Source organism: Chanodichthys erythropterus, chromosome 14 (genome assembly GCF_024489055.1).
Source record: "Chanodichthys erythropterus isolate Z2021 chromosome 14, ASM2448905v1, whole genome shotgun sequence".
In the NCBI taxonomy this organism is placed as follows: Eukaryota; Metazoa; Chordata; class Actinopteri; order Cypriniformes; family Xenocyprididae; genus Chanodichthys; species Chanodichthys erythropterus.
Genome location: NC_090234.1, coordinates 41,670,422 through 41,684,307, shown reverse-complemented (window position 1 = coordinate 41,684,307; position 13,886 = coordinate 41,670,422). Strand labels below are relative to the sequence as shown.

Here is a 13,886-nt window from a genome sequence, read left to right as displayed (position 1 = left end):
GTCTAGGACAACTCGAGGTATCATGTACTTTCTCAGTTTATGGCCAGCAATATTGTTATGTTTTAGGACATTGTGGAATTAAGATAATGTCAGTACTATGTTATGGTTGTACTGTATAATTAAATACAATTGTTGCTGAGTCTGCAGTCTGAACACTTTACCTCAGAGTGTCCGTTAACTGAATGAATTGAGAATATCACCTGAAAATCCAATAACATAAGCAATTTTTATTCATGCAGCTGATTACTGTAAATTAATGTAAAATTAACTTTATATTGCAGCACATGGTGAAGTCAGTATATACATTAACGACGATTTGAGACAAATAAGTGTAAATTTAATATAAATCTATGTACGTGGCACTGCAGGATTTTGAACAAGGTCCTGAACCGTTGCTGGGCGCTTCCGTTGTGTGTACACTCATAGAGAATAATGTGTTTCAGTTTTAAATACGCATCTCTTCCGGTGTGCGACCCCCTTTAGCCGCGGCTAGAGCGACGAGGCAACACAATAGTTGAGTTATGTTAACCAGCTGCGCTGTGCTTATCATATTATACAGTGCTCTACGGGCTTAAGTAGTGAGAGTTAAAGAAGTGTGTCAAGTGTTCAAATTGTTGCTAACCTCTATTGTTTTCTCCAGGTCATTTTAAATGGACAGCTTTGTTGCCGATAAGCTAACTGAGTGGCGGATGTCTGAGCTGATAGAGAATTTTAGAGGTGAGCGTTTTACTCTTTTAAGGGATAGTTCACCCAAAAATGAAAATTTGATGTTTATCTGCTTACACCCAGGGCATCCAAGATGTAGGTGACTTTATTTCTTCAGTTGAACACAAATGATGATTTTTAACTCCAACCGTTGCCGTCTGTCAGTCTTATAATGCGAGTGAATGGTAACACAATTTATAAGAGTCAAAAAATATGCTTAGACAAATCCAAACTGAACCCTGCGGCACGTGATGACACATTCATGTCCTAAGACACGAAACAAACGGTTTGTGCGAGAAACCTAAGCGATTGTTAAATGCAGTTGGACATGGTGTTTTAGAAGTAAAAAATTATATAAATAATTTTCGGCTTCTCGCACAAACGTGTCTTAGGACATCAATGTGTCGTCACGAGCCGCAGGGTTTAATTTGGATTTATTTTTGGATTATTTTTTGACTCTTATAAATTGTGTTACCATTCATTCGCATTATAAGACTGACAGCGATAATGGTTGGAGTTAAAAATCATCATTTATTGTTCTACTGAAGAAACAAAGTCACCTTGGATGCCCTGGGGGTAAGCAGATAAACATCACATTTTCATTTTTGGGTGAACTATCCCTTTAACTGCCCTCATATCATCTCTCTATACTTAAATATTTTCTTTAATATGGCTTTAATATGTCAGTGCAAGATTTTGTGACAGTCACAACTTCTTCGACAGTGGGGAATGCATCTCTATAATAACCCTTATAGTTAAAAGATACTTGTGCCTTGTCTTTAAACTGTTATGCATAATAATGGGCCAGATATTCACCTTTGAATTAATGTCATTATTACACTTGTTAATGAAAGAAAAGATGTACAGTATAGACTGTCATTCACACAAAATGGGTAATGCTGCAAAAGAACCACATTAGTTAACTAGCAAATTGGGCCACGTTTTTTTTTTTTTTTTTTTTTTAACAAAAAAAAACAACAACATCATTCCCTTAAAAGTGATTATTTGTTAGCTTGATAATCAAAGAGTGTCTGGTGAGTGGTTCACAATTGTCTCGACTTATTAACAATACTCATGTTGTCTTGTTTTCTGTCTTTCAGGTGAAGACAGAGATGAGGAGGCATTTCTTCTCTTAGATGAGGACACTATCAAAACTCTTGTCCTCAAGTTCAATCCAGTTATTGAATGTTGTCAAATGTTTGAGAGAGAATGTGTTGTTTATTTTTCTATTTTTTTCTAATGTCTAATGTTATTACAGTGTGACCTAAAATAAATAGGTCCAAGTGTGTAGAGTTTATGTAGAGTTTAATTTAATGCAATAAAAATGTAAAAGTGCCTGAAGTGTGTAAGTGCCTGAAGTTTTATTTTCTGAAATAAGGCATACTGGCATAGTAACCCAGGTTATTTTTTACCTTTGACCTTTGGTTAAAAAGGGACCTACTAATTTCTGGGTTATTTCAACCCAGATATTGGGGTTGTTCTTTTGACCCAGAAGTTGGGTTATATTAACTACAATTTTGGGTTATTTTAACCCAAAATTTGGGTTAGGTATTTAACCCAGAAGTTGGGTCAAAAAGAATAACCCATTTTTCTGGGTTGAAATAACCCAGAAATTAGTTGGTCCCTTTTTAACCCAGGATTTGGGTCAAAAATAACCCATTATGGGTTATTTTTGACCCAGGAGTTTTTAGTGTGTACAATAACAAGAACAAATTCAACTGAATCTGTGAATGTTTTATTCATCTACTTGAATAAATTGTCCAAACTAATGCTTCCTTTGTGTCAAGTAAGACATGTTCCTGGATCAACATCTTTTGTTGATCCTGGAATAACACCACCATCCAAAAACATAGTCTTAACCCTATCCCTACCCACTAAACTTAAGCCTACTCATAAGTTATCCCTGAAATCAGAGGAGAATGATAGGTGAATAACAGTGATGTAGAAGCACCTAACCCTTGTTGTAAATCTAAACGTGGCATAAACCTATCCCTCAAATCTGATTGGTTACTGGAATGGTTTTCAAGGATCAACAAGGATATTCTACTTCACATTCTTCACACAATATCACATTCACCTTTTTTTTTTTAATTGTGTATTTGGTGTAGACTGTATGTCTATTTTCTTTTCTTTCTTTTTTTTTATAAATATCTCTAATATCTTATTAGTCGCCTGTTATTTTGAGATAAATAGTGACTGTACAAATGAAGCAATCCGCACAATATGGGCCATGTATCTGCTTGCATAATTTGTAAAATGGATAATCTGTGTGACATGCTGTAACCATATAACAGCAATTACATATTTTTCATTTATATTTTTCAGAGTATATGTAGATATGAAATGATGTGCATGTATGCAAGCTATTATTATTTGTCATGTTATTTTCAAACCATTGGTACATTCTGGTAACCCTGACTTACTGGTCCAGTGCTTGTTTCACCCCGATTCAGTCCCTTCACAGGCATCTCCTTTAAGAACCTGTTGCCAATGCCAATTTCATGTGTTTACTGCCGCCTTGTGGTTCAGTATGGAACTTGACTTTTTTTTTTTTTTTTTCTTGCAGGGAGGTTGCTCTGGGTCTTCATGTGGTGGATGTGACTGCAGTGGTGTTAAAGGGGCGAAGGTGAGTATGTTTTGCTCTGCTTCCTGCACATCTCACTGGTTTTACATATTGTTTTTTTTTTTTTGTCGGACACCTTAACTTGCATTCTTAAAACCCAGGAGAAAAGGTTGAATTAGAATGGGACTTGAGGAGGGAGTGTGAGGGGAAAAATTAGAGTAGGGATCAAGTGTTATACTAGTTATAAAAGAGTATAGTTTCATAATATAATACAGCATGAACTGTGCACACACAGCACAATAACACAGTGATCACTTGAGTCAGTGTGCCATTCATTATATTTTTGATGTAGCTCATAATGTCAGAGTACTAATCCTACTGAAAAGGATCTGTTGCGCCATCTAGTGGTGTGGTTCTGTTAACAGCATATACTCTGTCATATAAGGTCAGCAGTGGATGTATATGAGAAAGGACATCTATATGAAATTGTACAAAGTAAAAAATTCTGCGCATAAAGAAATGGTGACACTCATTTCCTTTAAATCATCACCTTTTGTTCTTCTTTATTAGGGTGAGGTTGGGCTCCCTGGTTTGATGGGCCTTGTCGGATTTCCTGGATTGCCAGGTCACGAGGGCCCCACAGGGCCAATGGGACCAAAGGTAAAGTAGGATACTGGATTTGAAGTCATTTTAAAAGAAAATTTGCTATTCAAATTTTCCCTTTTTTGAGTGTGTGTGTATCCTACATTCAGTACCAATACAGTGAAGTGGTTCTTAACTGGCTTTGCTTTAGGACTCTCTAAGAGCATCTGGTCTAGATTTCTAACTTGCCTAAATAGCTGTTTTTGGTTTTCTATCATTACCTTCAGCAAGAGTAATGGAAGATCCACATATCACATACACTCTAATTTACAGATTATAGCAATCTTTTTGGAACATGAGCTGCGTGGTGTCATGTCTCAGAATTCGCACCATTCACTGATATTGAAACGTCTCGGCCATTATGTGTGAAACTGGATTAAAAAATGCAGCATAGCCTCAGGTACATTAGCGAATGTTTCACAAAAATTCCTTTGCTTTTATCCTGGCCAGAATCACAGGATAATGCATGTCAGTGGCAAATAAAGGTGCAAAACATTTAGAAGCACACGTTAGTCCAGCAAAGCACAAAACCTTAGCCAAATGAATTTTTGAGCTAAATTAAGCACTTTACATCAAGGCTCAATAACATTATTTAATGTATACTTTAGAAAAGAGTCCACTGAGTTACACTGTAAGAGTTACACTGTAAACCCTAACTCAAAATAATTGGTTTGAGTAGGACAAACTTAAATTTAACAAATTAGTCCAATTAAATGAACTGTTATGAGTATTTAGAACTTTCTTTTTCTTTTGAGTTCACAGCACTGACATATTTCAAGTAAACTGAACAATTTCATTGTTTTAAGTTGTATGAACTCATTTTTTAAACTGAAACTCATTTAAGTTTAACTGAACCTGGGCTGGGATTTCTATTCTATTCTATTCTATTCTATTCTATTCTATTCTATTCTATTCTATTCTATTCTATTCTATTCTATTCTATTCTATTTCCATGGCACTCAAAAGGGAGAGTAAATGCTAATATTGTTATAAGTGTTAATAAGTGTTATATAAAGTTTTTTTTTTTTGTGTGCAAGATTAATGGTAAGGGAGTTTTCATAGTGATTAATGTTCTGTTATGTTAATTTAAATGTGGGTTTTTGGTTTAAGAGCAGGTAAGTTCAGTAAGTGCTATACCATGCTGTTGTTAACATGTTAGAAAATTAGGAAGTTAGCATTTTCTGAATTTTCTTATTAGGGATTACGGTGAAGTAAATAACTCATTTGATTTGCAAGAACTCAAAATAATAAAAAAGTTAATTAACTAAATATTTTATGTTAATTGTTATCAAAATGTATGAGTTAGCTAAGTCAGTACTTAAAGTTAGGAGAAATTAACATGCATGTGTACTCAAAACTTGATAGTTCTGCTTACTTAAAATTGGGGACATCATAATTTAAAAAATTATGTAACTGATTACTTCCAATCTTTTGAGATAGCCCAATTTATTCGGGTTTACAGTGTATGCTGCCTTCACGTGCTATCGGAAATTTAAAATGGGGGGCGTTCATGTGCAATTTTTACCTAGGAAAATCATATTTATGATAATTCCGAGAGCATGTGAAGGCAGAATTAGTTACTCTAAGTTAGTAAGTTCCTAGAACTACCCGGTGCGAAAGCCCCTTATGTAGAGTTGGGAAAAATCAAAAGACTTCCCTTTGTAATCTATCACCCTGACTAATAGATTCAGTCACTGTTTCCAAACAAATTTGGAATCATGCACAGATGCATAATGTACTGCTACAGGGTAATCTTTTTTTATACCATTAGTTTATACTTTATTTGTTTATACTTAAAATTACATTAAAAAGTAATAGGTGGGCCTATTACTTTTTAATTGTGTCCTCGTTTTTGAAAAGAACAATAAAGTCACCCTAGGTTTTACAAACGGTGACCAACACTTTGGTGTTCTAACTATACAAATTAATATGGTGAGTTAGCAAAAGCCAATATGAATTGCAGTGTTCTTTCAATTTCTTTTTATGTATTCTTCCAGGGAGATGCAGGGGAGCCAGGAGCTCCAGGAATGAAAGGAAACAGAGTAAGTGTCTGCACATCTAATGCTCAGGAAAACCATTTCAAATATAGCCATATTGTGTAATACTGATACATTTAAAAAAATATTAATTGATTTTACATAATAGCAACACTGAAAAAATGTATTTTTACAGCATTATAATATATAGATGTTTCTTTTGTAGGGCCCACCTGGTGTGGCAGGTTTCCCAGGACGTCCAGGTATTCCAGTAAGTTGAGCTGAGAGTCTTTTTTGGAGAAAATGGATCAGAATGAATGTCATAAATTTTAGGCAAAAACAAAACAATCTTTCTGTGTCTTTCTGCAGGGTCTTCCAGGTCTAGAAGGTGCACCTGGACCTCATGGAATTCCAGGCTGCAATGGAACCAAGGTACAAATGTTTGTTGTATTTTTTTATGAGACCTATGATTTTATTTTTTTTATTTTTTTTTTTTTTTACGTAAATTGATTTTATTGGGATGAGCCAAAATCCTCAGTGTGACTGAATAGAGGATTTATTTTGTGTTTTGCAGGGGGATCGTGGTTTTGACGGAATTCCAGGTGTTCCAGGAGTGCAGGGACCACCAGTATGAGCAGTTTCTCATGTCATATAATTCTAATTATATGACAATGTCAATTGTCAAATTTATATCAGTGTTTATTATACTGTGCCATTAGACATATTTTATTATGTGTTATAACTCATTGTATTGATTTTAATCCATTCCAACAACAAATTCCTGACCTAACAAATATCTTTCTGAATCTTCCTCAGGGTATTCCAGGTTTGAAGGGAATAAAGGTATAGAACCCATTCTAACTTAGTTCTTCATAATAAAGCAATAAAGCCATATGTTACAGGGATTTGTTCTAAAGGGGGTAATTCACTGGTGACAAGAAATCGGTACTGCAGAAAAAAGGGATGTCTTGTTCCCTTTTGCCAAAAAACTTCAACACCCTTATTGCATCCCTTTGGCACTGCCCCTCTGTCGAAACAGACTGTCCATCAGTGGGAATTCAAAAATGCATAAGTTCTATCTGTGGTTTTAACAAAAGCCCTGGAGCTAAAAGTCTGCTGGATGGACTTTTGCTGACAAATAAACAGGGATATCTGGATGTAGATAACACAGAGAAAGAGAATGATATATGTATATATTACGGAGGATATTGTAAAGCTAGTTGGAAATCTTCAGTCTTACACTTTAAGCACAGCATAAAGCATGACGAGTGCCTAAAGCAACCTTAACCATGGTAAAATCAATGTTAAGAAAGGCCTTGAGTGCCTAGTTGCTTTTTTAAAATGGTGGAAATCACCATATGATACTGGATAGCACTGTTCAGTAAATTGTATCTTAATAAACAATTGTGTCAAGCAGTGTTATTGGCGTGCATCTCGAAAATTTTGTAGTGAAATTTGTTTGCACTCATATTTACTTTCATAGGGAGATCCAGGTGGTGTTATTGGAGTACCCATCCCTCAAAAAGGAGACAGGGGCTTGCCAGGACAACCCGGTTCACCAGTAAGTATGTTTATTTTAATGCACCTCTTTGTGTTGAAAATATTGAAAATGTGCATTAATATTCTTGCCTGGAGTATGCTTTAACATGTTTCATAACTTTATCTGATTCTCTTTTCATATTTTAGGGGCAAAAAGGAAATCCTGGACAACAAGGGCCATTCGGCCCACCTGGACCAATTGGACCTCCTGTGAGTCTAAAGTTAAAATCTCTAAAACAAATTATAGACAATTAACCAACACCAGTGAACTCTCACCTGAATCTCACACCATGCCTTTTTTCTTTGAAGGGAAGGCCTGGTGAACCTGGTCAAAAGGGAGAGCCGGTAACTTTTCTACTCGTCTGAAATCTTTTGCATAGATGATAAAGTTTGTGAAATGACCAGAAGCTGTCTTACTCGTTCTTGTTGCAGGGTGACAAGCTGACATTTCAGGGTGAGAAAGGAGATAAGGTGAGTTCTGGGAAACTATTGGCTCATAAAGCATCTGTCATGCATTAGAATGACCATTAGTGGCACTTGCAACATGTGCTTCATGGGTGATAACACAAAGCAAACACAATAATAAACTCTATGTGTCTTAGAAGGGTCAATTTGTGTGTTTCTTGCTATTGAACATGACTTGAAGCTGATTGACAAAATAATACAAACAAGCATAAGAATCAAACTCTGTACCCCATTTGCCAGATGCCATCTTTTCTGGTTTAGTCCCAATCGTCATCATGATCATTCCCTGTTTCTCTTTTCAGGGAGAGCGAGGTTTGACTGGTCCCCCTGGTCCACCAGGGAGACAAGAAGAAGCTGGAGGCCCTAGCACAACAATTTATGTTCCTGGACCGCCGGTATGATGTCATCAAATTCCCTATGAAATTTATACATTTTTGTGTGGATTAGGTGTCCAAATATTTCACGGCTACAATTCTTTTATCTAAGTTACATCTAAGTTCCGTGTGCCTTGCATGTTTTCTAGGGAGAAACAGGCTCTTCAGGAGAGAAAGGAGAAAAAGTAAGTGGCAGCATAAAATTGTGTAACTCTATAAACAAATACAGCTGGATTGTATGGAATCAATTTTATAATTATAAATATATTCTAAAATGTGTTATTGTATATTTTTTTATATTTTTATATACTATAATATAATGCAATTCTATAATTATATTACATAATTTGTATATATTTGATCTGTAAAACAAAACTCAACTTTGTGATGTTTTTTGAATCTTTGAATTGATGGGTTTTTCTAAAAGTTTTAAGGAATAGTAATACATTTTCATTTTGCCTTTGCCTCTGCAACAAGGGTTTTTGTGCACCACATTATGCTGGAGTCAAAGGTGAAGCAGGACCACCAGGACCAATAGTAAGTGACCTGTACAAGAACACAATTAAATGTTTACTTACATAATACATTGATCATAAATCACTCAGCTTTATCAGCAAGGACCACATTTTGTAGACCACTAGCAAAAATGTATAATTTTTTTAATACTGTTTTTTTTTTTTTTTTTTTTTTTAGAATTATAAATTAATTATAATATCAGCATAACAAGTTGAGTAAAAATATATTTTGATAATGTCAAATTTAGTTTGTTTAATAATCAGTCTTGAATCATTGCATTCATTTATACTGTAAAGTAAAAAAAAAAAACAACAACATTAAGTTACAGGCTTTGAATCCGAGATCAATGCAGTCTTGTTTTGTCTTAATAAGGATTGTTGATCTACTATTTTATCATATGATATTGTTTTATATACTATGTGAAATCTGAGATTCACCTTATGTTTTCAAGGGGAAACCAGGCAAAGATGGACAGAGTGGAGAAAAGGTATGGTGATCTTGGACAGTGACGCAGTTATCTGTTGCAAGCTGTTAATTTAGATTTGATAATGGTTAATTGTACTCTCTCATTTCAAATATTTTAATCACACTGAATTATTATTATTATTTTTTTTTAATCCCTTTGTTTGTGATAGGGGGAAATGGGCTTGTCTGGTCCTCCTGGGTATGATGGCTTGAAGGTAGGAAATCCCATCTTGGAGGGCCATGCTGTAACTCTAATCATAAAATGCATTATAATTTTTTTAAATTGATTTTTTTTTTTTTAATTATGACTTTGGTTCATGTTAGGGTGACAAAGGAGAAAGAGGACCACCAGGATATGTAAGTGGTTATTTAACTACTAAAAACTCTGCAGTACTGAAGACTAACAAAGCCACATGCTATTTCCACACCTGATTCACTTTGTTTTATAGGGTTTTGGTCCTCCTGGCCCTCCTGGTCCTCCTGGCCCCCGTGGAGCAGAAGGAGAGACAGGTGATGTCTGCATAATGTCTTGTCCTTATGCTGGTGTCCTGTCAAATTTTACAGTCTCTTTATCTGTTCATCTGTTTTCTTCATTCATCAGGTTATCCAGGAGAGCGTGGAAATCCTGGTCCCCCAGGTGAGAGAAGCACATTTTGATAAAGGGTGCTTTCACACCTGCCTCATTTAGTTCGGTTTAATCATACTAGAGTTCGTTTTCCCCTTTTGTGCGGTTCGTTTGGACAGGTGTAAAAGCAGCAATCGCACTCGGGTGCACACCAAAAGTGGACCAAACAAGCGTACCGAGACCTCCTTGAAGAGGTGATCTCAGTAGGCTTTCAAACGAACTCTGGAGCGGTTTGCTTGAGATGTGAAAGCAATCCGACCCCGTTAATGGACCAACGAACCAAATGATATCATAATTCATAACGGGAAATATGATACAATATAAAAAGCGGTAGTGTCTGATTCTGTGAGTGAGCACATTATTTACCATAGTTGAAAACCAACAAATGCCTCCTCATCTTAAATGTTGTGTAATTGCACTTCTCCGTGCGAGAATGCTGTCCTGACAAAGCTTTTTTCCTGCCCTGCTTCATTACAACATTCATATATGGTCTCAACACACTGACACAGCCTACTAGACAACACTGGGACATCCAGAGAGAGCGCGTGCGTTTGTATTTGCCGCAGCATTAATATGAATGTAGTATATAATTTAACAGTGGGAATGATAGCTATATTCATATAGTGTTTGCGTGTTTCTCGACATTTACAAATAATACAGTAAGCTCATGGAGCGAACTTGTCAATCATTATGGATGACACTGAGAAAACTCTGACCAATAAGAGGACAGTTGTACTTGCATGTGACTTCCATAAACGTATTTTGGTACGCTTTGAAATGTTCCTGTGTGAAAGCAAACCGAACCAAGAAGAAAATGCAATATTGTAACAAATTTAGTCCCTGTTACGGAACAAAACAAACAATCCATAGGTGTGAAAACGTGTTAGGTAGAATTAAGTCAGTATAATTTAATACAATAGTTCACAGTAATGATGATTCTTTCATTTATGTCCATGGTTGACCACAGGCAGAGATAGGGAGGGTCCTCCTGGACCTCGTGGCTTACCTGGAGAGATTGGCCAGAAGGGAGATAAAGGAGCTGATGGAGTGTCTCTTAAAGGTTCAAAAGGAGCTGATGGACAACCCGGCCCACCTGGCCAACCAGGGCCGATCAGTAAGAACATCTTAAACACAAATAACTGTTTTTGTTATGCTGTGATGATAAACATAACTCAACAAGCTCATGGAAATACAAACCACATTCCAAAAAAGTTGGGACACTGTACAAATTGTGAATAAAAACAGAATGCAATGATGTGGATGTTTCAAATTTCAATATTTTATTCAGAATACAACATAGATGACATATCAAATGTTTAAACTGAGAAAATGTATCATTTCAAGGGAAAAAATAAGTTGATTTTAAATTTCATGGCATCAACATATCTCAAAAAAGTTGGGACAAGGCCATGTTTACCACTATGTGGCATCCCCTCTTCTTTTTATAACAGTCTGCAAACATCTGGGGACTAAGGAAACAAGTTGCTTTAGGAGACAAGTTTAGGAATATGAATGTTGTCCCATTCTTGTCTAATACAGGCTTCTAGTTGCTCAACTGTCTTAGGTCTTCTTTGTCGCATCTTCCTCTTTATGATGCACCAAATGTTTTCTATGGGTGAAAGATCTGGACTGCAGGCTGGCCATTTCAGTACCTGGATCCTTCTTCTACACAGCCATGATGTTGTAATTGATGCAGTATGTGGTCTGGCATTGTCATGTTGGAAAATGCAAGGTCTTCCCTGAAAGAGACGATGTCTGGATGGGAGCATATGTTGTTCTAGAACTTGGATATACCTTTCAGCATTGATGGTGCCTTTCCGGATGTGTAAGCTGCCCATGCCACACGCACTCATGCAACCCTATACCATCAGAGATGCAGGCTTCTGAAATTAACAACTTGGGTTGCTTTAGTCATGGCGTCCCAGTTTTCCAAAAAGGAAAATTTTGATTCGTCTGACCACAGAACAGTTTTCCACTTTGCCACAGTCCATTTTAAATGAGCCTTGGCCCAGAGAAAACGCCTGCGCTTCTAGATCATGTTTAGATATGGCTTCTTTTTTGACCTATAGAGTTTTAGCCGGCAACGGTGAATGGCACGGTGGATTGTGTTCACCAACAATGTTTTCTGGAAGTATTCCTTCTAAAGCATTCCTTTTTTATTCACAATTTGTACAGTGTCACAACTTTTTTGGAATCGGGTTTGTAATGGAGTGATCATGTCTTTTCTAGAAAGAGGTTGACATTGATGAGACACAATGTGAAAAGATGTGTGTGGTTCCTTTGATTGATCCAAAATGTCATTGGCATTAATCTTGTTTATTTTAGATGAAGACTGTGATATTGAAAGAGGACCTCCAGGCCCTCCGGGACCTCCAGGATTGCAAGGAGAGGTGGGACAGAAAGGTGAGGAAGTAATTAAGTCATCTATTTGTTTACTATAGTTTCGGTTTCCTCAAAATCGGTTCTGAGTTTTTCTGCTCTTTCAGGTGATCAAGGCGAAACATGCACACAGTGCACTGGTTTAGGGCCCCCGGGTTTGCCTGGTCCTCAGGGGCCAAAGGGTCAGCAAGGTGAGAAGCAATGAGCAAGGCCTTGTTTTGATATGTTTGGACTTTCTAAGATTATGCATCATGCTGGATGTTTTCATTTTAGGTTTTCCTGGACAAGCTGGAAGCAAAGGAGAGAAGGGTGTGCCAGGACCTTCTGGACCTGCTGGAAATCCTGTATGTACATTTTCTTTTGTAATTTAACATTTCTTACTTAGTATGTCAAAGTCCATTTTTGTGGCACCAAAAAAAATTGATTGGATACAAATTCATTGGTAGTACACTGTGCCCACTTTAAATGTGGATGTAAACACATTAAATCCTGTCAGAACAAATCTTACCTTTCTTCTTGCATTTCCTCGGACTTTAGGGTCAAGATGGCTCTCCAGGTTTAATGGGTGCCCCTGGTGCTCAGGGTGAGCCTGGTGATGTCTTTGTGGCTCCAGGATATAAAGGAGATAAGGGTTTACCTGGTGCTACTGGAGACAGAGGATTCCCAGGTATTGATGGGCTACCAGGAAAAGATGGCCGACCAGGGCAACCTGGAGCCAAGGGAGAACCTGTGAGTACAAAGATCTGACAAAAAGACTTAAATAGCTGAATTCACTTTTGCATCTAATTCACAGTGTGTCCCGATGTCTATTCTGCAATGTTTTCTTAACCATGGAATATCAGATATTTTGATTAATAAATCTTGTTTCTATGATTAGGCTAGAGTTGGTATTAAGGGTGATCGTGGCCTGGATGGAGATCAAGGTATCATCGGCCCTCCAGGTGAAAGAGGTCCCCCAGGTTTCCCAGGCATAGGACGGCCAGGTGAACCTGGTGAAAAAGGCTTTGCAGGGTTGCCTGGTGCACCAGGGAGGCCAGGATTACCAGGTCATTGGTTTAGAGTAATACATTTGCTTATCCACTGGTTGTCAATGATATGCTCTCTAAAATAACCATAATCCCAAATATCGTTATAGGAAGTAAAGGTGATGCTGGTAAAATATTAAGTTTTCCTGGACCTCAGGGTGCCCCAGGGCCTCGTGGAGAGACTGGCAGACCTGGTCTTCAAGGTAAAATCAGATTATGCTAATGTATCATACTGCTTGAAAACTACATTCAGTGGTGTGATGTCGAGCTGGGTGTGTTGACGACTTTTTTTCACAATGTCACTCAGGTGATAGAGGACTTCCAGGTGAACGTGGAGTTCAAGGATTTCCAGGACACAAAGGTGAACCTGGACTGCCAGGAATTGGACTCCCTGGGCCTCCAGGGCCAAAAGGTAAACTGCAAGTGCTAGACTATAACAGTCAAATTATGTTTAAAAGTGAAATGCTCTAAAGTACTGCACCTTTAACTATTAAATTCTAAATTTGTTAATTGATAACAACAGCTACAGTGGAAAATATGCTGTTTCCAATACAGATTTAGGTTGTATGTAATTACATAATTTATGATCAAGATCACTACACTCTTCAAAAA

General features: G+C 37.0%; 1 protein-coding gene across 1 annotated transcript in view; it reads left to right on the top strand.

The window, feature by feature from the left end:
* col4a1 (collagen, type IV, alpha 1) overlaps positions 1-13,886 on the top strand; it is a 77,482-nt gene that overhangs the window by 43,742 nt on the left and 19,854 nt on the right. The window contains exons 2-28 of the mRNA XM_067408626.1: positions 3,272-3,331; positions 3,839-3,928; positions 5,908-5,952; positions 6,113-6,157; positions 6,256-6,318; positions 6,461-6,514; positions 6,703-6,729; positions 7,370-7,447; positions 7,573-7,635; positions 7,735-7,770; positions 7,858-7,896; positions 8,193-8,285; positions 8,414-8,449; positions 8,742-8,801; positions 9,232-9,267; positions 9,416-9,460; positions 9,570-9,602; positions 9,695-9,755; positions 9,847-9,882; positions 10,838-10,984; positions 12,196-12,273; positions 12,357-12,440; positions 12,523-12,593; positions 12,787-12,978; positions 13,127-13,295; positions 13,385-13,477; positions 13,582-13,686. Coding sequence (XP_067264727.1) covers positions 3,272-3,331; positions 3,839-3,928; positions 5,908-5,952; positions 6,113-6,157; positions 6,256-6,318; positions 6,461-6,514; positions 6,703-6,729; positions 7,370-7,447; positions 7,573-7,635; positions 7,735-7,770; positions 7,858-7,896; positions 8,193-8,285; positions 8,414-8,449; positions 8,742-8,801; positions 9,232-9,267; positions 9,416-9,460; positions 9,570-9,602; positions 9,695-9,755; positions 9,847-9,882; positions 10,838-10,984; positions 12,196-12,273; positions 12,357-12,440; positions 12,523-12,593; positions 12,787-12,978; positions 13,127-13,295; positions 13,385-13,477; positions 13,582-13,686 — 1,939 coding nt within the window. The remainder of the gene's footprint in view (positions 1-3,271; positions 3,332-3,838; positions 3,929-5,907; positions 5,953-6,112; positions 6,158-6,255; positions 6,319-6,460; positions 6,515-6,702; positions 6,730-7,369; positions 7,448-7,572; positions 7,636-7,734; positions 7,771-7,857; positions 7,897-8,192; positions 8,286-8,413; positions 8,450-8,741; positions 8,802-9,231; positions 9,268-9,415; positions 9,461-9,569; positions 9,603-9,694; positions 9,756-9,846; positions 9,883-10,837; positions 10,985-12,195; positions 12,274-12,356; positions 12,441-12,522; positions 12,594-12,786; positions 12,979-13,126; positions 13,296-13,384; positions 13,478-13,581; positions 13,687-13,886) is intronic.